At 42.5% G+C, this 24524-nt stretch overlaps 2 protein-coding genes across 2 annotated transcripts in view; both read right to left on the reverse strand.

The window, feature by feature from the left end:
• Positions 1 to 7783: 7783 nt before the first annotated feature.
• foxl3 (forkhead box L3) lies at positions 7784 to 10479 on the reverse strand (the record flags this gene model as incomplete). Its single annotated transcript, XM_080021623.1, has 3 exons — positions 7784 to 8275; positions 9571 to 9739; positions 10373 to 10479. The coding sequence occupies 3 exons, from the start codon at positions 10477 to 10479 to the stop codon at positions 7784 to 7786; spliced, it is 768 nt and encodes a 255-aa protein (XP_079877749.1).
• An 8293-nt stretch (positions 10480 to 18772) lies between these two features.
• fam20cb (FAM20C golgi associated secretory pathway kinase b) overlaps positions 18773 to 24524 on the reverse strand; it is a gene marked incomplete at both ends in the record, with an annotated part of 46990 nt that continues 41238 nt past the window's right edge. Inside the window, 7 exons of the mRNA XM_080021690.1 lie at positions 18773 to 18892; positions 18977 to 19127; positions 19635 to 19694; positions 20402 to 20483; positions 20578 to 20687; positions 21800 to 21980; positions 22093 to 22208. Coding sequence (XP_079877816.1) covers positions 18773 to 18892; positions 18977 to 19127; positions 19635 to 19694; positions 20402 to 20483; positions 20578 to 20687; positions 21800 to 21980; positions 22093 to 22208 — 820 coding nt within the window. The remainder of the gene's footprint in view (positions 18893 to 18976; positions 19128 to 19634; positions 19695 to 20401; positions 20484 to 20577; positions 20688 to 21799; positions 21981 to 22092; positions 22209 to 24524) is intronic.

The raw sequence follows: 24524 nt of genomic DNA on the forward strand, positions 1-24524 counted from the left end.
GCTGACACCTTAAAAGGTCGGACCTTTCGGCATGACATTTGTTTTCAGCAACGAATGAGCCGCCGCCACCAAACGCGAGGCGTTTACTCTTTCGGTAATAAATGCAGCACCCCAACTCCGCTTGAAAACAGCTGTATCACTTGACGGTGTCCTTTTATTGTAATTCCCCCACCTCTATGTAAAATCAGTTGATTGAAGATTGATGTAGATCATTTAATCAACAGATTGCAACGCTGTACTTCTTAACAGGGACAATTTAGGGAAAATATTTGCGCAAATTGTCGAGGTAATTTATTTAGCCGTGGCCTGATTTCAGGATTGGTCAAATATTTTTATCGTACCGGAGGAAAACAAGATGCAAACAATGTTGGGGGGTCTTGAGGGTCTGTTGGTCCCTGAAATCTTTTGTTTGTTTATTGAAGATGAGATTTTACCACATTTGTATACATCGCTGCTGGCATCGTGTTAATTAATGCTGTTTTGAGTTTGTCAACCTACTAAATGGTCATAGAGTATTACTGTAAAAAAAAAAAAAAAAAAAAGCTTATTTTGGCTGTTTGCTCTGTAGAAGTTTCTGAAATTGATTGAAATGTTTTTATTTTTTTAAGTGTATCAACAGAAAAATAATGTATACACACTCTTTAGAAAGACCATTATGGTGCAAGGCGACACAATATACGCATAGAAAACTGAAGTTATTTCCGATACTTAAGGCACTTTCTACAAACCATCGGCATTGCACATTTTCCGGAGGGATTTTCTTTCTCACGCTGTGTCCGTGTTTTCTGTGTCGGCCTCGTCATATTGAAGGATGACATTCGCCCGTAGCCATGTCAGCCATGACTCGGCACATTTCAACATTTGCTCTGTCCGTTTTTGTTTTGTTTTGTTTTGTTTTTAAGTTGAAGCCAACTGCGTGAGCGCTTTGCCAGAAAATCATCTCAAACCTGTATCTAACAATACAATAGGCTCCTTTTTGTACGTGTGACTGGATGGTAGATGAGCCGTGCTGGTGGGCGGGAGGCTGCTGTTTTGTTTTGTTTTTCCTCAGTTGCCCAATGTCTCCACTCTCCCTTGTGTTGTTGGACCTCTGCATGAACTCAAATAAATAATTAGCAGTGTCTCGTTCTCTTTTCTGCACATTTTCTTTTTTTTATTGTTTTTTTTATTTTTATTTTTTATTTTTTTAATTTAATCCGCTATGCTCTTGTTATTGTGTGTCAGGCACAGCGGAGGCACCTAAATAACGACATTTTGAAACTTGGATAATTTTTTATACGCCATTCAAAAAATATTTTATATATTTAAAATACTATTATTTTTTATGTTTGTATTTTTTTATTTTATACCATAAAACCACACCCGTATACACGGCAAATTAAAACAAGCGTTCACGGGAATTGAAAAAAGGAAACTCAAGGCGTTGCTCGAGTCTGGTCATGGTTATGTTTCGATTTGATGCATGTCATATACACACGTATAGTTGGATGCTTACGGCAGAATAACGCAGCCTTTCCATCAGCCATGAGTGAACTGCACTGCTGGGCATACAGGCCTCCTGCTGTATTCCTCTGTCTGACCCCTAGTAAACCCGGAGCTCTCTCGCGCTCTCTCATGCTACAATTTTTTTTTTAAATCCAATTCAAGCGGCTTTATTGGCCCGAGAAGTGTTTACATTGCAAAAGCCAATTGAAAACAAAAAGGGAACAAAAGAAGCTAAAGTTAAAACAGAAAATGTAAAATTGTTGTTGCAGTAAAAGACACGACACATAATGGAATTATTTTCACTTTGAATTTTGACAATTTAGAAAAGTGTGTGTGTGTGTGTGTGTGTGTGTGTGTGTGTACACTAACACATATTCCCTAAAGCAAATATTTTATTTTACTGTAAACATGCAAAATAACTTAAGTAAATTATTTAATTCTCTCTCTCTTCATTGGTTGTCCAGTATCGGCCTCCACGTATTCTGTGGAATATTTTCCCGGTCAAATAGGTGTGTATGGGTGTGGCACAGAAGGCAGGATGGCTTTCTGATCTACTGTAACTTTCCTGACTTAAAAAAAAAAAAAAATTTAACTTTAAAGAGTTTGGTGCCTGAATGAATGTGTTTGTAGAGGTTATCACAGATTTCTCTCTCTGAAGAGGTAAATGTGTGTATATATATATATTTTTTTTTTTTTTTTGCTTGGGGGTTGATTAAATAGGCTGCAATGTCAGAGAAACTGGCTTTTAAAAGACTTACTCAAAACTACTAATGTACAAGGTTTAATGTGTAAATTTCACAATGCACGCTGTTTTACTACAGTTATTGATTAGACCAATACTATAATTATCTCAGAGGTAAATGAAATAATAAGAAATGCAAGGTAAAATAAAAAAATTAAAAAGAAATTGGCCATATACAAAAAATGTTAAATTTAAAAAATATATTCTTTAATATTTGGCATTTTTGGTATAGGGCCATTTAAAAAAATAAATAAAAAATTGTATATAATTGTACTCAAACTACAAACTAGACGGTTATTCAGTCAAATGATGAACTAGACTTTTCTCTACGGGTTGGAAAGTAGTGAATCTACGTCTTGTTTTATCCACATGTTGTTTTTTTTTAAATCTGCCACTGCAAAGGGTGTTATAGCACACCCCTGCGGCCAAACCGCGCACTGCAGCGAGCAGCCGCTCTGAACAACCCTGCTCGACCATGAAGGCCTACACTGTATGTAATGTCTCCTACATCTGCTGATTTTATATATATATATTTTAATGTTTAGAAGCACACACACAAGAATATTAAATACACGCGAATGTAACAGAATTCCACATCACAATATACAATATACGGCTTTTCAACATCCTGTAACGCTCGTTTTCTTCACACAGCTGTGACTCTGGCTTGTGTCTTGCCGATGTTTTTTGGCAAGGACTTGAATTCTTACAGCCGTTTCCACCGTGTTGGCAGCGAAAGCCCTAAACCAGGCCTTGTGAGCGTCCGTGTCAAGGCTAGAGCCGTGGTGCATTGTAGTTGCATTGCATTGCCCCTCTCTCCCGGTGTGCAATGTCTTTGCTCTGCAACAGAGGACTCGGCCTCAACAGCTCCACCACAGTCTTCAACGGCAAGAACTGAGGTCACGCGGTCGCAGCGGCGGCAGATAGTACGTGAAATAATTAGTGAGGCGTCTCTTTGGTCGAGCCTCGTGTTTACCTCTTGAGATGCTCTGGCGGACCTGCTCCTTGATGTCAGTTTACACGACGCTGGATCAACGGGAACATCTGACTCCCAACTGGGTCGCCTCCGGTGACCTGCTCTGGTCTCTGCCAAAGCTTTGCAAGAATAAAACTAACAAATAATGTGTATGTTTAACACTTACAAATATGAACTTGCCTGTATTTGAGTTATCCCATCCCCTAACCCAGTCTGTACTGGAGAACGCAGCTGAGTAGTTTGCTTCTTCAGCGTCAGACAGAAATAAATCTAAAGCTTTGGAAATGTGTCTTTTAGATGGGGATGGGATTTTTGGTTTAAAGCTGTAGGCTGAGAAGTTCTTTAAAAGCACTTTATGACTTTAAAGGATAGGTTCGCTAGTTATCAACCCATGCCTTATCAAACTATAAATTCGGGAATCTCTGTCCGTCTGTCTATCTTGAGATTATAATGTCCTTCGATCATCTTGACAACCCTTCATCCGATCTACTTCACACTTGGCTGGTGTGTTGCTGGGGGGGGCGCGCAGTGTCGAATTTGGTGCAATTTGGACACGTGATGTGTAATATTAATAAACAGCGAGCCAGCACAGGGTGGGGTCACAAAGAGTGTCTCTCCCCGTGTATGACTTTACCCGGCAGATTAATTTTCCATTGCGAAAACACAGAACAGAATCATTTACATTGGGGTGAACTGTGCCATTAAAATGTCTTAGAAAGTCCTATATTTTGAACCGCCCTGCACTAGTTGTTAAAATGTCGGTTCCCATAAGTTCTAACTGTTGATAGCACAATGTCGCTTAATGCTTTACGATTGGTAAACTTACCACTCTGCTGCTTCTCACTGCTTAAATGCAGCCCATTGGGGCAAGCATTTATCTCATTTTTGATAACGGGAACCTCACCTTTCTTCATGTCTTCTTGAATAACAGTAATGTCCCATTTATATAAATGAATTTATTTTTTCCAATTGCCTCAGCACATCCGGAGCCTAATATAGGCTCGAGCAGGTTGTCTGACAATATTGTGAGCGTCCGTGTTTTTTAAGGCTTAAACCTTTGTCCCATTGGACTGCATTGAAGCACGGGGAGATGCTGCAGCAGAGCTGTACAAAAAGCGAACCGACCCCTCAACTCCGCTTCACGACACATCAAAGCCATAGGTATAGTTCAAGACTGGAATAACAGTCAATGGTATCTGTATGGAAAAACTCTGAAACCGAAATTGCCCAAAGCCTAGCCCTAGTTATGAAATTAAAGGCGACGGTTTCCAATGCATATTTCCCAGTTCAATTTTTCACTTCGGTCTCAGCTCCCTCTCGACATCATATCGCTCGCTCTCGCCTCTAACCCATAACACCCTTCTGGTGATTTCATGTGGACCCGTTTGGAGGGGTGCATTCCTGGCAGGGACGCCTCTGAAGCGGCCTCCGCCGACAACCGCCGCCTTTAGGACCTCGACAGGAAATAAGAGTCTCAAATGTAAACATGTCGACATGTCAACTGGCATTTATTGACATGGTGTGTTGATTTTCTCATTATGGGGACCATTCCGAGAAGCCATTTAAGGGCAGTGGAATAAGCCACTTAAAGCAGTGAGCCGGGTGCGGGTTCATACATAATGGTAGGAACATGAGGCGTAAATGGCAAACGGCGGAGATCTGTCTGTGTATGTTAAAGCCTCCCGGCTATTCCCCCCCCACAAACCTTCCCTAATCAATGCAGCTCGATTCCTAATTCCTCAGATCTCCAAACTTCGTCTAATTTGAACACAATAAGGCGAGCGTGTGTGTGTGTGTGTGTGTGTGTGAATTTATGACCCGCTAAACACAGCTCAGGGAAGTAGCAGTTGTTAAGTATAGAGAAATTAAACAGCCGTTCTTATAGGAAGTCAATAAGCACACACACACACACACACACACACACAGACACGAGTGTGCGCTCTCATTAGAGCCCAAATGTTAGCATTCAGCGCTATTTTACTAATCCCGCACGACACGGCCAGGGAGTCAAATCCAATTAGGTAAACAAACGTTTTTGAGATGAAATGACCTATTTGTGTTTACGATTACCTGTTATTAAAGACTCAGATGAGTGCTTTCTCAGTTTCTACCCGTTCTTGCCCAGGAGCGTCCCACCCGCTGAGAAACATTATTGTAATCAAGCGATCAAATCGAAAGATGGAATTACCATATCCTGCCGTTACTATATAAACAGGTTCCTTGAGGTGCTTGAAGTGCTTGAATTTTGTCCTCAGAAATGTAATTAGGCCTACTGGAATAGCTTGAAAATAGCCCCCTTTTGTGCTGAGGTGCTTAAAAAAAAAAAACCATTATCATTGAAAACCTGTGATATCCCCCCTGGTTTTGTTATTCAAATCGTAACGTAATAAAAATATAAATATAAATAATGTTTCAGAATCAAAAAAAGTTTGTAAATGCTAGAATGAACCCTACATAAACCAGGAAATGTGCTTTTATTGCGCTTAAGGTGCAGTGTGTAGAATTGATGAAGTGGACCTGGCAGAAATTGAATATAATATTCATAAGTATGTTTTAATTAGTGTATAATCCCGTGAAAATAAGAATAGTTGTGTTTTCGTTATGAGCCATTTTTATCTCCACAGAGAGCGGGTGCTCTTCCGCCGAGGCCGCCATATTGCACCGCCATGTTTCTAGAGTAGCCCAGAACGGACAAACCAACCGCTGGCTCTACAGTGGAACCTTCGCATTTCCTTGCGATTTCGCGACCACCGTCGTTTTTCTGGACGCTTGCAAAGGGCGGGAGGGGGATTCAGTTTGACTGCCATCTGCAACCTCACCACTAGATGCCGCTAAATTGTACACACTGCACCGTGTGCGACATCAGGTAGAGAGCTAAGAAACTAATTTGAGTCGAAAAAATTTGTATTGAATTGGAAAACGGGCATTTTACTTAATAAGAGGCTACTCACAAGCCACAATGAGCCATTTGCGGCACAGTTTGTTTAACGACGATGTCATATGCGAGTAGACTTTTAAGGTATTTGTTGTTGTTGTTGTTGTTGTTTCTTTTCCCTCGAAAAGACCCTCACAGCCTCGGAGCACTTTATGCTAATTTAATTTACCCAAATGTAGCGGCGGCGGCGGCTTGCAATTCAACATCAACTGCTTTGTTAATGGAAACTTGCTGATCCATAAACGCTCGCCCGGCTGCAGAGTTTTGGCTGGGGGGCAGCTCACGGATGACTGTTAAAAATAAAGCCACGGATCGATGAGGGGCATTTGCAAGGAGGCATAAGGTGTGTTTAATTATAATGCATGGCGGGGGGAGGGGGGTTCAAGGAGGGACGCAAGGGGCCCCCGGTATTTAAATAGGGGTCACATCTCCGGCTCACCTTGCAAGTGTTACACTATATTAAATGCCACTCATGTTAAGCGCGCGTTGAAACCCGTCTCTGATGTAGCCGAGGCATAAATATAAAGGTTAAATTGAAAAATGTCCCCCGCGTGCCATGATTGATCTCCCAGCGTATACGAGAAATAAATGTTATCCATCCGGACCCCTGTTTATTTACAACTCTTTAACGTTTAGGAATGCTATATTAAAATTTAGCCGTGTCAGTCAAGCGGGATTCTCGAGAAAGGTCAGTCGGGCGAATTTGTCCTTTTTTTAATTATAATTTTTTTTTGCAGGGGCTGGATTGGATTGACAGACCTCGTTTCATAATTGAGATCATACAAGCAGCGTTGGTTTGCGGACCGAGTGAAATAACGTGTCGATTTGTTTTAGAGCAGCGGTATTCAGTCTGTGGGGGTGCGCACCCTAGTGGGAAGCGAAGGAATTGCAGGGGTGGGTAAGCATAAAATTGAAGATTAAAAAGAATAATAATAAAAAGTATTTTAATATATATTACATGCCTACTTTTTGTTGATGGGTTATTTTCATTGGTTCCTTGAAAATAATAGAATTGTTTATATTTTTTAATTGTTATTGTCATTATTATTATTCTTATTCTTATGTACTTATTCTTCAGAATTGGGGGGGGGGGGCTTGGACAAAAAGAAAACATTTGACACCACTGGTTTATTGGATTTCCCTCCCAGCTGACTGAAATCTCAAGATGATCGGAAGGTTAATCTGCATTTTTGCAACACAAAAAAAAACAACAATCCATGAAAAAGACAATTGGAACTTGCCGCAGTTTATAGGGGCGAGGGCAAAGGTAAAAAGCTGGACATTCCTTCTCGTTTTTTTTTTTGGGGGGGGGACACACCTCTTCTGAAATATATTTTTTAAATAATTCAGGTAAAATGAATGCCTACTGTACATTTTTATTTCTGTCCACAAACCCTGTATACCCCGAGTTAACGGAAAACCCAATCCACACTGGACGTACAGTACAACAACCACAGGGAAGGGAATCCTCCTCGCGCTTCGACCGATGTTCCAGTTCCATTTCTGTCGCTCAACGTCTTCAACTTCACTTCTCTCCCAAAATCCAGCGTGTTGACGTTGTGCTTTCCTGTATCGTTCCCACGAAACATTTCCAAGGCCCAGATCCAATCCCGTGCGAGGTCCCGGTGCCTCCCTCCAGTGGCGCTTACAGGGACCAGAAGTGGAGGTTCAGGTGCTGGGGCTCCAGCGGGTGCACGGGACCCACCGCCGCCGCGGGCCCCGCGTGTGCGTCGGCGTGCGGCGGCGGTCGAAACCCCGGAAGCGGGGGGTCGGGCGTGGACAGGATGTAGTCGATGCTAAACTTGATCTCGGGCTCGGGCTTCCCTCGGCCGGGGAGGCTCGGCTGTGGAGCCCCCTGGCCCGGTCGGACTCGGTCCCTGTCCGGGTTCAGCGGGCGCAGGGTGGGGTCGGACCCGGCGTCGGAGTGTCGGGCCGCGGGTGCGAGTCGGCTGCCGTGCGCCTCCGCGGGGTGAAAGGGGGGAGGCTCCGCCAGGTCACGGAACCCCATTTTCATGTTCCGTCGGCGCCTGCGACGTCGAAAGTTTCCGTTCTCGAACAGGTCGAGCATGGACTCGCAGCCGGTGGCGAAAGTCCAGTAGTTTCCCTTTCCCTTCTCGTTCCCCTCGGTGCGCGGAACCTGATCAAGAGGGAATAAAGAATAGGGCGATGTTATTATTATTATTACTATTATTATTATTATTATTATTATTATTATTATTATTATGGTGGTCTCCGTATATTATAATACATCAAGAAGATAACTACATTAAAATTAACCTCCAGGAAAACAATTGTAGTACATACTATTAATACTACTACTACTGTTACTACTACTACTACTACTACTACTACTACTACTAATAATAATAATAATAATAATATTAATAATAATAATAATGTCAACAGCTGTAATTAAAAGAAGCTACAGATAAAATCACAAGATAAATCAAACCACAAGATAAAAATGTTCTAGTTCCAGTATACACCAACCATAATAATGACGATGATAATAATAATATTAATGATGATGATAATAATAATAATAATAATAATAACCCAGAATAATCCTGTCTATTTAGTTATAATAATATTAACAACAACTACTAACAACTACAATAATGAAAATAAGATATTTGTAGCATCAATTTTAATGGCATCATTCAAATAAATTCCAATACATTATTCTAGTTCAATATATAATAATGATATTATTATTATTATTATTATTATTATTATTATTATTATTATTATTAATAATAATAATAATAATCATAATAATAATAATAATAATAATAATAATAATAACAACAATAACAGCATGTCATGCCATGGGAAAAAAATGCAAAATGACCTAGCACAGGAGTTTCCAGATCCCAAATTACTATAGTTGACTGTTCCAACTTTCAAATAAGCAGGGCTGCAGTGGCATGTGATTAAAATAATAATAATAATAATAATAATAATAATAATAATAATACAGTAATTATATATAAAAAATAATAATAATAACAACAACAATAACAACAATAACAGCATGTAATGCCACGTGAAAAGAATCACAATGCAAAATGACCGGGCACAGGAGTTTCCAGATCCCAAATTTCTATGGTTGACTGTTCCAACTTTCAAATGAGCAGTGCTGCAGTGGCATGCAATTAAAATCAGAATCAGAATCAGAATCAGAATTACTTTAATAATCCCAGGCGGAAATTACTTAAACATTCTTCTTCTTCTTCTTCTTCTTCTTCTTCTTCTTCTTATTCTTATTATTCTTCTTCTTCTTCTTCTTCTTCTTCTTCTTCTTCTTCTTCTTCTTATTATTATTATTATTATTAATAATAATAATAATAATAATAAGAATAATAATAATAATAATAATAATACATATTATTATAAAGGAAAATCCCCTCCAAGCTGTAAGTGAGTGCGTACCTTGATGAAGCAGCTGTTGAGAGACAGGTTGTGGCGGATGGAGTTTTGCCAGGCTCTCTGGTTGGACCTGTAGTAGGGGAACCTCTTCATGATGAACTCGTAGATCCCGGACAGGGTGACCCGCTGCTCTGGGCTCTGCTGGATGGCCATGGCTATCAGAGCTATGTAGCTGACACACACAGTCACCCCGTTATCTGTCTGTCTGTCTGTCTGTCTGTCTGTCTGTCTGTCTGTCTGTCCGTCTGTCTGTCCCTATACTATTGGAATACTAACCTTTTGTTGAGCTGTTTAGAAAGATAGCTCAAAAAGTTGTAATATATTTAAGTCTTATCTACAGTACAAGTCTGGCTGCCTTATACTATGTGTTTCTAAGTGTTGATATTTTCTGGAATACATTTATTTTACAGTTTTGAAAGTTAAATTTAAATTACATTAGTTTGACTTTAGTATTTACTTAAAATTGACAAATGTATGTCAAGTTATATCTCTGTATATAACTGGTTTGACATTAATCTGTCTTTTGAAAATCAATACTAAAGTCAAACTACATTTAGAGTCACTCATTCCACTGGAAATACGTCTGCATCAGTGTGTCGTCGTAATCATTAAATTGACTCAATTGTATTGCTTTTATGATCTCTCTTTTAATATGAATGAGACGTGATTGTATAAAGCTGTAAAGAAAATGTATATCTATTAAAAATTCCTCTAAAACTGAGGTATACTTTTAAAAATACACAGGCTGAACATGACACGCTAAACTCACTTAAGATTGACAGAAAAAAAAAAAAAAGCATCATACCTGTAGGCAGGCCTGCACATCTTTTTCTCTTCGTCCGTGCTGGAGGAGGGGTATCCGTCTCCATCATAGTTAAAACAGTTATAGGGATACTGAGAGGCATCGAACATGTCTGCGCTTCAAGACTTAGTGTCCTCTAGGAGTCCAAGGTTCTAGGGGTCTAGGAGTCTAGGGGTCTAGGAGTCTAGGGGTCTAGGAGTGGAGGCTTCCTGCTGCACCATGCTCTGCTCGTTGAGGCTGCCAGTCAGAGTGAGGTCTTTATCGCGCCCCCTCAGCCAGTGACGACGGGTCCCCTCCTCGGAGACCCCCACTTCTCCCCTCGTCCCCGGTTGGTCCCCAGGTGTAGCGCGGCAGCCGATAAGGCACCGAATGATTTGGCTATGCAAGCCAATGCAGTGGGGCCAGCCTGAACGCCTGAACGTCTCAACGTCTCAACGTCTCAACTTCTGGACCCGGGGCCTGAGCTGGTAGCAGAACAAATCCTTGGCTTTGATTCTGGGTGGTCCTCCGGGTTTGGGAATGGTGGGGCAGTGCGGACTCCCCTGTTTTGTTTTGCCTCTTTTCTCTTTTTATAGTCTAATCTGGCTAATAGTGTACTTACACAACTAATCTAATACCAATAAACAAGGCCCTTTTACAACTTTGTTTTCTTTCTTCCTCTCTGGCGAACTGCACATGGGGAGGGTGTTGTCCACATTCCGCTTTTGCCAACGAGCAGGGTTTTTGTAGATGCAATCTATAATGCTCTGTAATGGCCGTAAATTGTTTCCGTGACTACAACGTGGGGAGATGTGTGTGTGGGGCAATCGGGGGGGTGGGGTGGTCTCCAGTGGGCAGATAGTGACCGGAGAAACAGCCCCGGGGGCCGCACGGGGGGGGCTCCGTGTGTGGCCCCTGCCTGCGTGTCCCCATCCGTGGGGATAGGCCATGTTGGTTTCTATCCCGGATAATGAAGCAACCAAAAGGTCAACGCCGGGGTCCCTTTTCAAAGGAGGAGAGGGGTGTGGGGCGTATATTGACTTTTATTTCGGGGTTTTCAGAATATCGTAAAATGGGAGAGTAGCAGAGAAGAGAACCGAAAAGGAGAGTAGAGAACGGGGGAGATGAAAAGAGGAGGGATGAGAAATCATAAGAGAAGAGAGAAGAGAAGAAGTAAAGAGAAGAGGGGAGGATAGTGAACGAGAGAGAGAGAGAGAGAGAGAGAAAAGAGAAGAGGGGAGGAAAGAAGAAACGGGAGGAGAGCGGAGAAGAGAAGAAAGGAAGTGGAAATAAGAGAAGGTGAGAAGTTGGAAAGAAGGAAGAGGAAAGAAGGAGGTAATAAGAATGGAAGAGAAGAGGTGGAAGAAGTGAAGAGATAAGCGAAGGAGAGTAGTGGAGAAGAAGAGAAGAGAAGAGAAGAGGACAGGACGAGAGAAGGAGAGGGGAGGGGAAGAAAAGAGAAATTAGAGAATAGAAACGAAATGAGAGGAGAAAAGAAGTAAAGCGAAGAGTAACAAAGAGACCGGAAGGAGAGAAGAGAAGTACAGAGAAGAGCGGAGGACAGGAAAGGGTGGAGAGGAGAGGAGAAGTAAGGAAGAAATAAAAGAAGAGAAGTAAGGGGAAGAGTAGAGATGAGAGGAGAAGAAGAGAAGGGGAACATACTGTACACGCAAGAGGGAGGAGATTGACCGAAGAGAAGGCGAGGGCAAGAGAGGAGAGAAGAGGGGAGAACAGAAGCGAAGGAAACAGGAAGAGAAAGAGAAGAGAAGAAAAGTGCAGAAGAGAGAACGAGAGCGCTGGTTTGAACCCAGTCACGCTGGGATCTGATAAGCGTCTCCTAATGCTCGGCTCTGAAGCGGCAGCTCATTCCCATGACGACGCTTCCTCCGCAGCCCAGTCTGCGGCCTGCTCCGCTCATTACACCCTCCTCCATCACCCTCCGCCCGACTTCCTCCATCCACACAATCTGTCTCTATGTGTGTGTGTGCGTGCGTGTATATATAAATGCGCTTATGTAAACTAACCGAGGAGCGTTTCTTTTTTCCGGAGGCTGTTCAGCTAGAGAAAGGTTATCCAAACACGACGCCACAGTGGGAACTGTAAACATATTTAAGGAGGGCTACAAAACCCAGGCTGTGGGCCATTTGCACGCTCACTGTACTGTGCTTCCATCCTCTCCGTCCGCCCATTAACTTCTAAAGACAGGTGATCCGAGCGAGGGATAATGGTCAGCTGGTCATCCACCGGTCGTTCACCATGCTCACCCTGAGGGGTGTTATTGTGAGATCACAACCGGCTGGCTGCGTATTCATATTTATCTGTATGGACCTATATGTAGGGGTCCAGCCCCAAAGGGGCGGGAGCGCTATTGTTTTTGTTGATGAAAAACTGATGTCAGTGGAGTGTGGTTCTCATGGATCTTCTGCACTCACAGACAACATCAATAAAATATGTACTTGAGTCGGTCCCAACATGCTGTCATCCAACTTTGATCCAGATCGATCCATTTTTGTTGAATAATTTAGTAAAAAAACTGTGTTTTCTGTCATCACCGCAACACGCGCACATGCGCAAATGACGGCTCGCAGAGGTCACATGATAGCTTTGCAGTCTCATGATTGGTCAACAACCTTAGTCCTTGGTCCTCGCCAAGATAGTGGCACGTGCAGATGTAATTGAGGTCGGAACTTTATGGATGTCATGGATCTGACGAACCCACAGATCTGAATAAGATGCGTATTCGGTGCAGTTCCAATGCGGCGTAGATCGAGTTTCATCTAGATGATTTTGTGAAAGAGGTTGGTGCTCAATCATCGCAACCTCACCAAGATGTATGCTGCAAAGGAGAAATCCTTGCTCGCATGCATAGGTTGACGGAGTACACAGATCACGTGACTGATATGGTCGCGATTGGTCTTTAACTAAACAAATATAAGATACAAACTCTTAACCACACAAAGTTTCAAAGTGACAGGTATTATTTTACCAGGAGACAATTGGATTAAAAAAAGATTAAACATAAGATTAAACATTATAAATATATATGCTTCTGAGGGCAACTGACACGCACCCGAGTAAGTTCTACAAAACTCTGGACCGCAGGCATTTCCGTGTCGTGTGCCTCAGCCCTCCACTGAAAGACAGAATAACATATAAGAGAACTCTTCCAGCCGGGTCCGACCAATCAGCGCTGAAGGGGCTGATTGGTCGGACCCAGTAAAGCTGCTCCAGCACGGAGCCAAGCCAGTCCTGTCCCTTGCAGACATGGCTTAACCACGCCTCCTCATCTGCCATAGTAACAATAACCATAAGAAATGACATAATACAAGGAACATGTATTTATTTATATTTTATTTATATGTGTTTTGGAATATTTTCATTCTTTATGTGTTTTTGGTGTAGCCCACAACACACAATTAATTTTGTTATATATCTTCTACAATTGGAGTCAGTTAAACCACTAGTTAGTTTATTTGTTTATAGATTTATAAAATACATTATTACTGTGAAGGCAGCTTTCTGTTGATTTGCAAAGTGCCATAAAACAGTTATGCCCCCCAAAATGCATTAATAATTGTCAAACTTAATCTTGATCACAATACAGACTAAAATAATCGTGATTATCATTTCAGCCACAATCATGCAGCCCTCCTTCAGAATGAAAACCGCCATTAGTTGCGCTGAGGAAACCCACTCACAGCCGCAAACATTGCCCCATCGCCTGGGGCGCTGTTGGCACCGTGCTCTGGCGGGATAGCTCCCAATAGGGGTCTTTCATGTTCTCCCTGTGCTGATAGGTGGGGTTTCCTCCACCTACCATCAGTAAGGACCCCCACCAAAAACATGCGAACATCATTGTCTGACCAGCGATGGACACTTGGTACCAGGTCCCTGGGCGTGTCGATGAATGCTGCCCACTGCTCCTGGCTGTCCCCCCAGAGGAAGGACAATGGGTCAAATGCAGAGGCCTCTTTTCACTGGCCACCATCCAAAAGCGTATGTGTGGTATGTTGCGTGACATAGAATTGCACTGTAATCAGGCCAAACAAATTAACTTCTGCCGTCACAAAACATATCGGAACAGAGAGCCAAAGCACGTTCACCCATTCAACTTTAACAAATGGGCGACTACCCTGGCCCCCTGCTGCCTGCAGTTATATTTATATTTTATTTTATTTATACCCATAACCATACTGCTGTAACAACCATAATACCACTTAACTTAACATATCCTGTGCATAGTATCGCTTTAAAAAAAAAAATATATATATATATATTCTGTATATTTTGTATATTTTCTGCATTTGGATTTTAGTTTTTTACTTAGATACTTTTCTTTGAAAATGTGGCTATTTCTGTACATTTGGCTTTCCTTGTTTTAGTTTTCTCAGACTGTAAAATATTTTATGCAAACTCTCAGCAATGCACCAATGTTTGCCATGACAAATTCCCCGTATGTGCAAATGTCCTTGGCAAAATAAATGGACTGGATATGCGACGCCAACATAGCTAACACTGCAACAATGTCGCAAGCCATTTGCCCTACAAATAACATTTACAAATCTAAAATTGTATTTTCTATGCAGCGTCGCAAGATGCCGCTGCTAGCAAGTGTTAGCAGCGGCTGTGATTCTAAGAGATAAGACGTTGGGTGAGGATTTGAGGGTTTGGTGCCAGGTGGAGTTTTAGCATCCGGAGACCAAGGCTGAGCGTGAAGGTGTTGTTATCACACACCCGGAACGTGGGTCGGGTGGGTGTCCATGGTAGCTGCACCGCAACGCCAGGTAATTTTGTGACGATCTGACTAGATGATGGAGCACTGTGCTGTTGAAGAGCATTATGATCATGGAGATGAAATGTCAACACGTAGATCCTGGGTTGTTTCAAAGCTTCAGCCGCCAAACACCCTAGCATCACCATTCCCGGAGGGGCCCCCGCCCCAGCAGGGCCTGCCGTACCGCGGCAGAAGTCAAACCGGCTGCCCTCCTGACCATCCACGCAAGTGTTCTGGGTGCACGACTACAACACCATCCTGCCACCGGGTTGCCTTATTCTCCAGGCGCTTTTAAATGTGCCCCCGGATTTCAAAGCTCCACCTGGCATCGAACCCTCAAGCCCTCACTCAGCGTCTTATCTCACAGAATCACCAAGTCCGAAGAGGTTTTGTTGTCTCCACCGATCATTTCACTGAAGGAACAGGACTTGGATGGAAAGAGCCAGACTTGAACCTGCGACAGCAGTGCCGGAAGGAAGGGTCTGAACCCTCAAGTTCTCAGACACCGGCTTGTCTCTTAGTGCCACCATGTCTTTCTGGTCGGTGTCCTCCAATAATTTGATAAAAGGAACAGGAAGGCAGGGCTCAAAGGCAACGTCTGAGCCGTCATCCCACCAGGACACCGTCACAGCAGCTGTTGTCTCCTGACGCTTTTAAATGCGTACTTGTGATGTCGGCTTTCGAAAGCAGACCTGGCATCAAGCCCATCCAACGCTTAAGTTCTCAGCCAACGACATACGTACCTCTTTGAGCCACTGAGTCTTGGTTGTCTTCTTTATTTCTGTGTCTGGGTTTGGGAGAAACTTCTTCGGCCTTCTTTGTAATTTCCCTTTTTGGGCTCTATACTGTATGTATATGTATACACCCATCAGCCACAACATCAAAAACACCACTAATAACGGCTAATATTGTGTAGGTTCCCCTCGTGCCGCCAAAACAGCTCCGACCCGTCGGGGCCACAAGACCACGGAAGGTGTCATTTGGTATCTGGCCCCAAGACGTTGGCAGCAGATCCTTTAAGTTCTGTAAGTTGTGAGGTGGGGCCTCCATGGATCAGACTTGTTGTTCCAGCACATCCCACAGATGCTCGATCAGATCGGACCCTAACCCCGACCATCCACATGATGCAGAAGAAAATGTGATTCATCAGACCAGGCCGCCTTTGCTGAACCATTGCGCCATGGTCCAGTTCTGACTCACGTGCCCATTGTAGGTGCTTTCAGCGGTGGACAGGGGTCAGCATTGGCACTGCGGCTGTACAGCAACATACACAGCAAGCTGTGATGCACCTTGTGTTCTGACACCTTTTTATCATAGCAGTATGAGCAGCAATTTGTGCTACAGTAGCTCTTCTGTTGGATCAAACCAGACGGGCTAGACTTCGCTTCCCACGAGCATCAATGAGCCCATGGGCGCCCATGACCCTGTTGCCAGTTCACCTGTTGTCCTTCCTTGGACCACTTTTGGTAGGTTTTAACCACTGCATACTGGGAACTCCCCACTAGACCTGCCGTTTTGGAGATGCTCTGACCCAGTCGTCTCGCCATCACAATTGGGTCCTTGTCAAAGTCGCTCAGATCCTTACGCTTGCCCATTTTTCCTGCTTCCAACACATCAACTTCAAGAACTGACTGTTCACTTGCTGCCTTATATATCCCACCCTGTGACAGGTGCCATTGGAACCAGATGAACAATGTTATTCACTTCACCTGTCAGTGGTTTTAATGTTGTGGCTGATTGGTGTATACACATACCCTGCAAGTGAACACACACTTCAGTCATTTCTGTACATTTCCTTTTATTGCACTTTTACCATGATGCAAAGAAACGTCACAGAAAACAGTAAGTCCATAAAAAATAAAACAAAGCATTTGACTGCAGAGATGCGTCCTCCGACATCGGCGACAGATCCATCCCCAATCTCCATACACACCATACGGACACGGGACGATGGAAACTCATATAAAACTCTTGAACGGGGAGAGACAGAGTCGGCAGTTGGCACAAACACACACACACACACACACACACACGCACACATACACACGCACGCACACAAACACATACACACACACACACACACACACACGCACACAGCTAGACGTATAGACCTCTGTGACTTAACTAGATCTTGTATCCGGAAAGTAGTATCTATCTCCTCCAACCCTTTTCTTTTCAATAAACCACACATTCAAGTATTTCTATCATTGCACAGGCACTAGATATTCCTACTGTATATATTAACTTTCAACCGCAAAAAACTCAAAACTCCAACTCCGCCTCCAGTTTGTATACCCCGCGATATATAATCTCTCCGTAACAGCAACATCTGGACACAATAAAGTACTTTCTTTGAACTAAAAACAAAACGAACAAAAAAAAAAAAAAAACACAAACAAAAACAAATCAAAAAAATAATATAAAAGTATCAGCGCCTCATTTCTCATTTGGCGTTTTGGTACCATGCTTTGTTTGGACACCGCTATCTAAATCGTCACATGACGCGGAATAAAAATAAGGAAACGTAAACAGCAGTTGAAAACATGCTTAAAAAGGTGTTGATATCGACCCCCTTTGGAAACGAACTAACATATGGATATGTGTAGGAACAGAAGCGTGGTTCAGTCAGATGAGAGCGGATAAGATGGATGTTGGGTTGATTTTTTAATTTGGCTTAGTTGTAAACATGGGTTGGGAACGGCAAGACTCCGTTATAGTGTAAAGTATGACGTGGAGTTCAACACCGGTCATTTGGGACCTGATGGCGCCTTCCGCTGGACAGATCGCGAATCGCAAATCAGAGACGCGGGAATTCAATGTAGTCCGTTCCTATCAAATAATAAATACGAAGTAAAATAAATAGTCTCTACGAGGATGAGCGGCATTTGGAGGGAGAAACATTAACCCACGACTACAGGAGTAAACCGGCACTCCGACTGAATATATCCATCTCGAATACAAAAATAAAACGTGATAGTTGAAATAGGAAAAAAGAAAAACAGAAAGAAAAAATTGTTATTATGCATGAGAACATTTGGAAGAAAATCAATTCAACATCTTTCAAGCAATTCAACTCGACCCCACCAAACCTCCCCTGTACACCAGTGACATCATTAAAAAAAACAAAACACAAAATTCAGCTGCAAAAGAGGCAAGGTGAGGACAGGTCGAGGGGGCGGGAGGATGCTCGTGGTTCAGAATTCACTGAATTCAAAGAAGGAGTCTGTCGTGATTGAGTCGTGGTTTTCGATAAGTGCTGCAGCGGACGGGGTCGGCGGGCGGAGGGACCAGGATCGGCCGCGGTGCTAAAAACGTTCTACTCCGGTGTTGTGGCGATCAAGGTGGTGCGGTCCAGTAATGCGTGTTGGGTCAGAGCTCTGTCCAGTCCTGTTCCCTTTTTCGCGTGGTCCCCGATCGAGACGAATGGAATCGTTTCCGTGCGCGGGCATAATAAAGTACATCATCGTCATCCTCATCATCATCATCACCCCCACCATAAGTTCAGCGTGGGTTCTCATTCGTTACACAGCACAGTAGTCTATTTCGAGTCCGGTTCGGGTCCCGTGGCTCCAGGGAGACGGTCCAATACGGGGGCCCGGCTCCGTCGAGGCCGAGTCCCAGTCTACGTCGGCGCCCACGCCTCCGGCCGGCTACCTCTGTCGCGGGCCTGTGTGGGCGTGGTCCGTGGTCCGGTCCGTCCCCTGGAGGTCGTCCTCCACCACGTTGCTGTAGCCCTCCTTCTCGATGCAGTCGGCCAAGACGTTCAGCACCTACAAATAAGGCAACGCAACTTGACTCAGCTTGGATTATGTGCTATAGATTATAGTGTTCCCGCACGCGTCTACGCGACTCACCTGGCGGAGCCGTCGGTCCATGGCCTCCAGGTGAGGCTGGATGAGGATGGGGCTGAGGTGGTCCTTCAGCAGAGACTCGGCCATCAGCGTGGACAGCAGGTACTCAGCCTTGGCCAGCAGCTGCAGACGCAGGTGGGTGGACTTCCTCACCCTGGAGAAGGATGCAGCGTGGATTTTGTGTTTTGCAACCACTGTTTGCGTTTAAAAGCTCTTGTGTTGCAAGATCAAAATGATCAAAGGCCGTACTAATTCATCAAAGTCATCGGTTCCAGCCAGAGTAGCAGCTCTGTGTCCATCAGATCAAGCTCAAGTTTCATATTGAAAGTGGGGACTAATAGCAGTGATGTAAAGTTCAACTCTTTTTTGAGATTCAGTCTTGACGTGTCGCCCATTAGAACGAGTCGTTTAATTTGGTTCGTTGGTGTCACGCACAGGGCGCGACGGAGTACTTCCGGTGAACTCGAGTCAGAAGAGAAGATGCCAAATGCCTCAAGCTTTTTCTTTTTTGCCCTGGACTTCCATTCAGTCCTCAGTTATTCATTCTCAGTTTATGAGTCCAAGTTTAACAGTAATAGAGATGAAAAAGAGATTTTGAATATTAACGAGACTAACCGAGACAAATGGTTGGGAAACAGTTGTACAGCTCAAAGAGCTTTACCTGCAGCACTGGCTTAATGGCACCAGGATGGAGACTTCATCATGAGAATACTTTCCAAACCTAAAACAACACAAACAGAAATCGTAAGAATTTATGCATGAATTTGAGCATGAAGTTGATATTTATTCATTTTACAATTTTTTTCCTAATCTCGAATTTCTTAGTCGTTCATTTAAACACTTTAAGGTAGTGGTGGAATGTAACAAGTAGATGTGTCTAGACTTTCTATTTCTAACACGGGCATGTAATTTAATGTATATATTTGTTATTTCTAATTTTTAACAAAAGTATATATAAGTAACGATAACTAGGTGAGTATATTTAAGTAATTATCTTTTTGTACATTTTGTTCAGGATCTGCATATGCACTTTATGAAGTATTATATTGATATAGAATATAGACGTAGTGCATAACAGGGCCCTGGATGTGTCAATATCCAGGGCAATGTGGTATTTTAGTCATTTTGGTCAATGTGGTACTTTAGTCATTTTGGTCAATGTGGTACTTTGGTCATTTTAGTCAATGTGGTACTTTAGTCATTTTGGTCAATGTGGTACTTTATTCATTTTGGACAATGTGGTACTTTAGTCATTTTGGTCAATGTGGTACTTAAGTCATTTTGGTCAATTTGGTACTTTAGTCATTTTGTTACAGATTTTTTTTAGCATTCTTACGGAATGATAAACAAAAACTAAACCTACAGCAGCGTGAATGAAGCGGCATAGCTCATAGTGGAAACCTATTATGATCAGTGTGTGTAGCCTACCCTCGGCCATTGTCCAGGTGGATGATGAAGGTCTCATTGTCGAATTTCTCAAACGTCTCGTAATGGTGCCGATCCATATTTCCTGCAGCGACACGCACAATTTAAGATTTGAAGTCCTGTTCGTGATTTTTAATTTTCCGCAAAGGTTTCAAATTACCCAGAAAAGCCAAACTCACCCATGAGGAAGTCAAAGATGGTCATGTCCATGATGTCCAGGAGCCGCGTGCCGCTGTCGTACGGCGGCGTCTGCTTGACCTCCTCGCAGTAGTCGGGGTCCACTTCCCATCTTGCAAATAACATAACACAACGTTTACACTTTTTGTCCGCAATGTCTGCCTCCCTAGAAATTGATCAAAATGCCTTTGTTCCCAAGTGAGATTGTTGTAAATAATCTTTATTTGAGAGGTTAACATATGGAAAGCTAAGCTCCTTTTCATCCAGACAACTCTTGACTTTAAAATGATCAGAAGGCCTTGGCCGCATAACTAGGCTGCCTATAAGGGCGTGGCATGCGGCACCAGCAAGTTATCTGACAGAACCAGAGATGCATCATTTATACAACACATGTAATGTGATCTCTGTTCTTTTGATTTCGGGGTCGGCCAAAGATTGCATTCAGAGTGTGATTTCGTTTTTTAACCAGTTTTAAAAAGATTTCATCCTTAATCATAATCATTCAATTGCTGTGTGTTTGTTGTCTTCTAAGTACCCAAAAGTAAAAGTTCAAGTCTAAACAGTGTGTTAATGTACTGTTCCCCTTAGAAACTTCACTTTTATTACCTGGTCCCCTCTCTTTACTGCATTCCACCGCCAAGATACCTAAACTACCGCAAAACATTCCGCAGCGTTCCACATACTTTCCAAAATACTCTGAACTTTACATCTTGACAAAATAATAATAATAATAATAATCAGGCAGCTATGGATTATCATCAGCATCAGAATAAGAAAGAGTTAATTTCACCGTGTACATTTTCATATACAAGGAATTTGTTTCTCAACAGACAATTAGTGTTAAAAATAAAACCCTTAATGCTCAAAAATAAATAAATAAATAAAAAATATTGAATACTTTCAATTTAATTCAATTTAATTTAAATAGCCAAATATATACAAATAGCTAAAAAAAAGTACAGAACAGATGAATATACAAATGTGGTTCTATGCACAGGATAAATTACCAGTCTAGGTAATATGGGGTATAAAAAAAAAAGATGAATTATTACATTGTACTTACTAAGTTATTAGAGACTCAATGGTGTTATAACACACTGAAATCTCTGTATTTCTATGCTACAGCAAAGTGACTTTTTGTTGCACATTGCGAAAAGGGATTACTGTTATTATTACAACAGTAGCTCTTAGTAGAAGTAATATAAGTAGGATGGCAGGTCTTACTCAGCCTTCTTGCGTTTGTGGTAGGAGCGTCTCCAGGGGTTCCTCCAGGTTTTGCGTTTGGCCAGGGCCGTGTCGGGCAGGAAGGCGGCCAGCGATCCTTCTATCTGGTCGGGCTTGCCACACAGAGCGTGCTCCGTGGAGCAGTAGTAGGAGCACTCTCCGTAGAAGCATACGTTGTTTGCTGCGAGAGGATGAGAACGAAACGAGAGCGCTCGCTACGGCGTTTTCTTGCTCTTGCTCGACCACCCCCCACCCCAACCCAAATCATTTTGTGAATAATATTGAGTCTGTACCTGGAGATATGAAGAAAGTCCTCCACAGCTTTTTGTCTCTGGTGACGTCCCTGATCTCCTTTGTCATGTTAACTAGCCTGCCGGCTACGGGGGGCACGCGGCGGAAATCCAGGATCCTACATGCAAAAGGGACGAACACACAAACACACACACACACACACACACACACACACACACACACACACACACACACACACACACACACACACACACACACACACACACACACACACAGTGAGTAAGCTTTCAATGGTCCACCTTTAAATCCTTCAGTGCCTGAATGCCAATTCAACTCAAATCAAAATAATCTTGTGTTGCAAGATCAAAATTGCAAGGCTTAGCACCGCGTTGCAGTTTTATATCTTGCAACACAAGACTATTTATTCAACAATTCCACCCAGGATACCAGCTCTGTGTCCATCCAAAACAAGCTCGCTGAAAATGAGGACTTTTAGTTTGCCATATTAATAGTAAGCCCAGTTATACAATGCTTGAGAGGTTATGTGTTGTTAACAGGATAGTGGTGTGCTGAGGGATTATTTCATTGTAAGAAATGTGCCGTGGGCCGAAAATGGTTGTGAAACACTGCTTTAGAGAGTACAAGCATTGTCATGGTTCTCAGTTGAACAAAACACAATAAAGGAAACTTATCAATAGCATTGGAACTTCAAGACCAGTGGTGTTTTCATTATTTAGTGTCTAATAATAAGAATGCTCATGGTTTGCATAAGAAACAATCACTATTGTACATTCTCTAACCATGCTGATGTCTTGTCAATTAAATATTGGCAACGTTGAAATACTCATTATTTTTGCTGGGACCCCACGTTGACAGCCTACGGGGGGGGGGCATGGCGTAGACAAAGAGCAAATTGGAGACGCAGTTACGACGAAGCACCAGCAGAGCGCAGTGTGGCCTAAGCCGAAGTGCGTCCGAGCGGCTGTGACTGTGCATCACCGACATGAATGAAAGTCTCTACGTTTGTTTGTTTGTACGTCTCATCCCCTTGTTTGTTTGTGTGGCGTTTGATCTCGTACGGTCATACATTCTGAAATGTATTTTAAGAAACTACGCTTTTTGTGTGTGTGTGTGTGTGTGTGTGTGTGTGTGTGTGGTGTGTGCGTGTACTGTGTATGTGTGTTAGTATGTGTGTTTCTGTATTGTGTGTGTGTATTGAGTATGTGTGAGTCTGTCTTGTGTGTGTGTGTGTGTGTGTGTGTGTGTGTGTGTGTGTGTGTCTGTATTTGTATGTGCGTGTTTTTCTGTGTGTATGTGTGTGTGTGTGTGTGTGTCTATGTGTATGGCATGTGTGTGGGTGTGTGTATTTTATGTGTGTATGTGTGTTTTTCTGTGTGTGTGCGCACGTGTGTGTGTGTGTGCGTGTGTGCGTGCGTGTGTGCATGCGTGTGTGCATGTGTGCATGTGTGTGTATAGATTTCAGATAGAGATTAATCGAGGGAGAAAGAGGGGGCTGTTTCATAAACCATGGCATGGGTGCTACGGGCTCATTTAATGCAGCGTAGCCCACCCTGTCAGGAGCACCTTGCGACCACAGCAGCACGGATCTGTAAAAGAATTCATCCCACTGACACCAGCTAATCACCGGGGCCCAAGGGCCAGCGAGACAGGGAGAGAGAGAGAGAGAGGAGAGATGGAAAGACAGAGAGAGAGTGAGAGAGAGAGAGAGAGAGAGAGAGAGAGAGAGAGAGAGAGAGAAAGAGAGAAAAATATAAGAAAGAAAGAAAGATAATGGAATGTAAGACACAACGGGAAAAAAGACCCATCGTACCCCACAGGCATGGAACTCTCCAGGTTGAATCATCACAGAGAAAAACAATTCGAATTAAAGAATCCTGGTAAATTAAAAAAATAAAAATAAATAAATATAATATAATATAATATAATATAATATAATATAATATAATATAATATAATATAATATAATATAATATAATATAATATATAAATAATAATAATAATACAAAAAATGTATAATAAAAAAATATAATAATAAAAAACATAACAATAATAACAATTAAAATGTATATAATAATACAAATATTATAATAACTATAATAATAAAAAATACATTTAAAATAAGTCAAAAACAACAAGAGTTCTTTTCCACATAATTGCTTATTACAAAACCTTTTCCCCCCACTGGTTTGGAGGCCCCCCCCCCCACACACACACACACAAAGTAGTTATTTTCCAGGGCGGCAGCAGACAAATATAAAAGGCAGCGTTTACTCTTTTTTTAAATCCAATCGCATAATTAATGATGCATGGAGCAGTGTTTATAAAAAGATCGAGTGGGTTGTGTGTGTGTGTGTGTGTGTGTGTGTGTGTGTGTGTGTGTGTGTTTTACTACACTTGTGAGGATTGGCCTCTGAATTTCCGAATACAAGAATGTGTGTGTGTGTGTGTGCGC

The sequence above is a fragment of the Zeus faber genome, assembly GCF_960531495.2.
Source record: "Zeus faber genome assembly, chromosome: 20".
Classification (NCBI taxonomy): domain Eukaryota; kingdom Metazoa; phylum Chordata; class Actinopteri; order Zeiformes; family Zeidae; genus Zeus; species Zeus faber.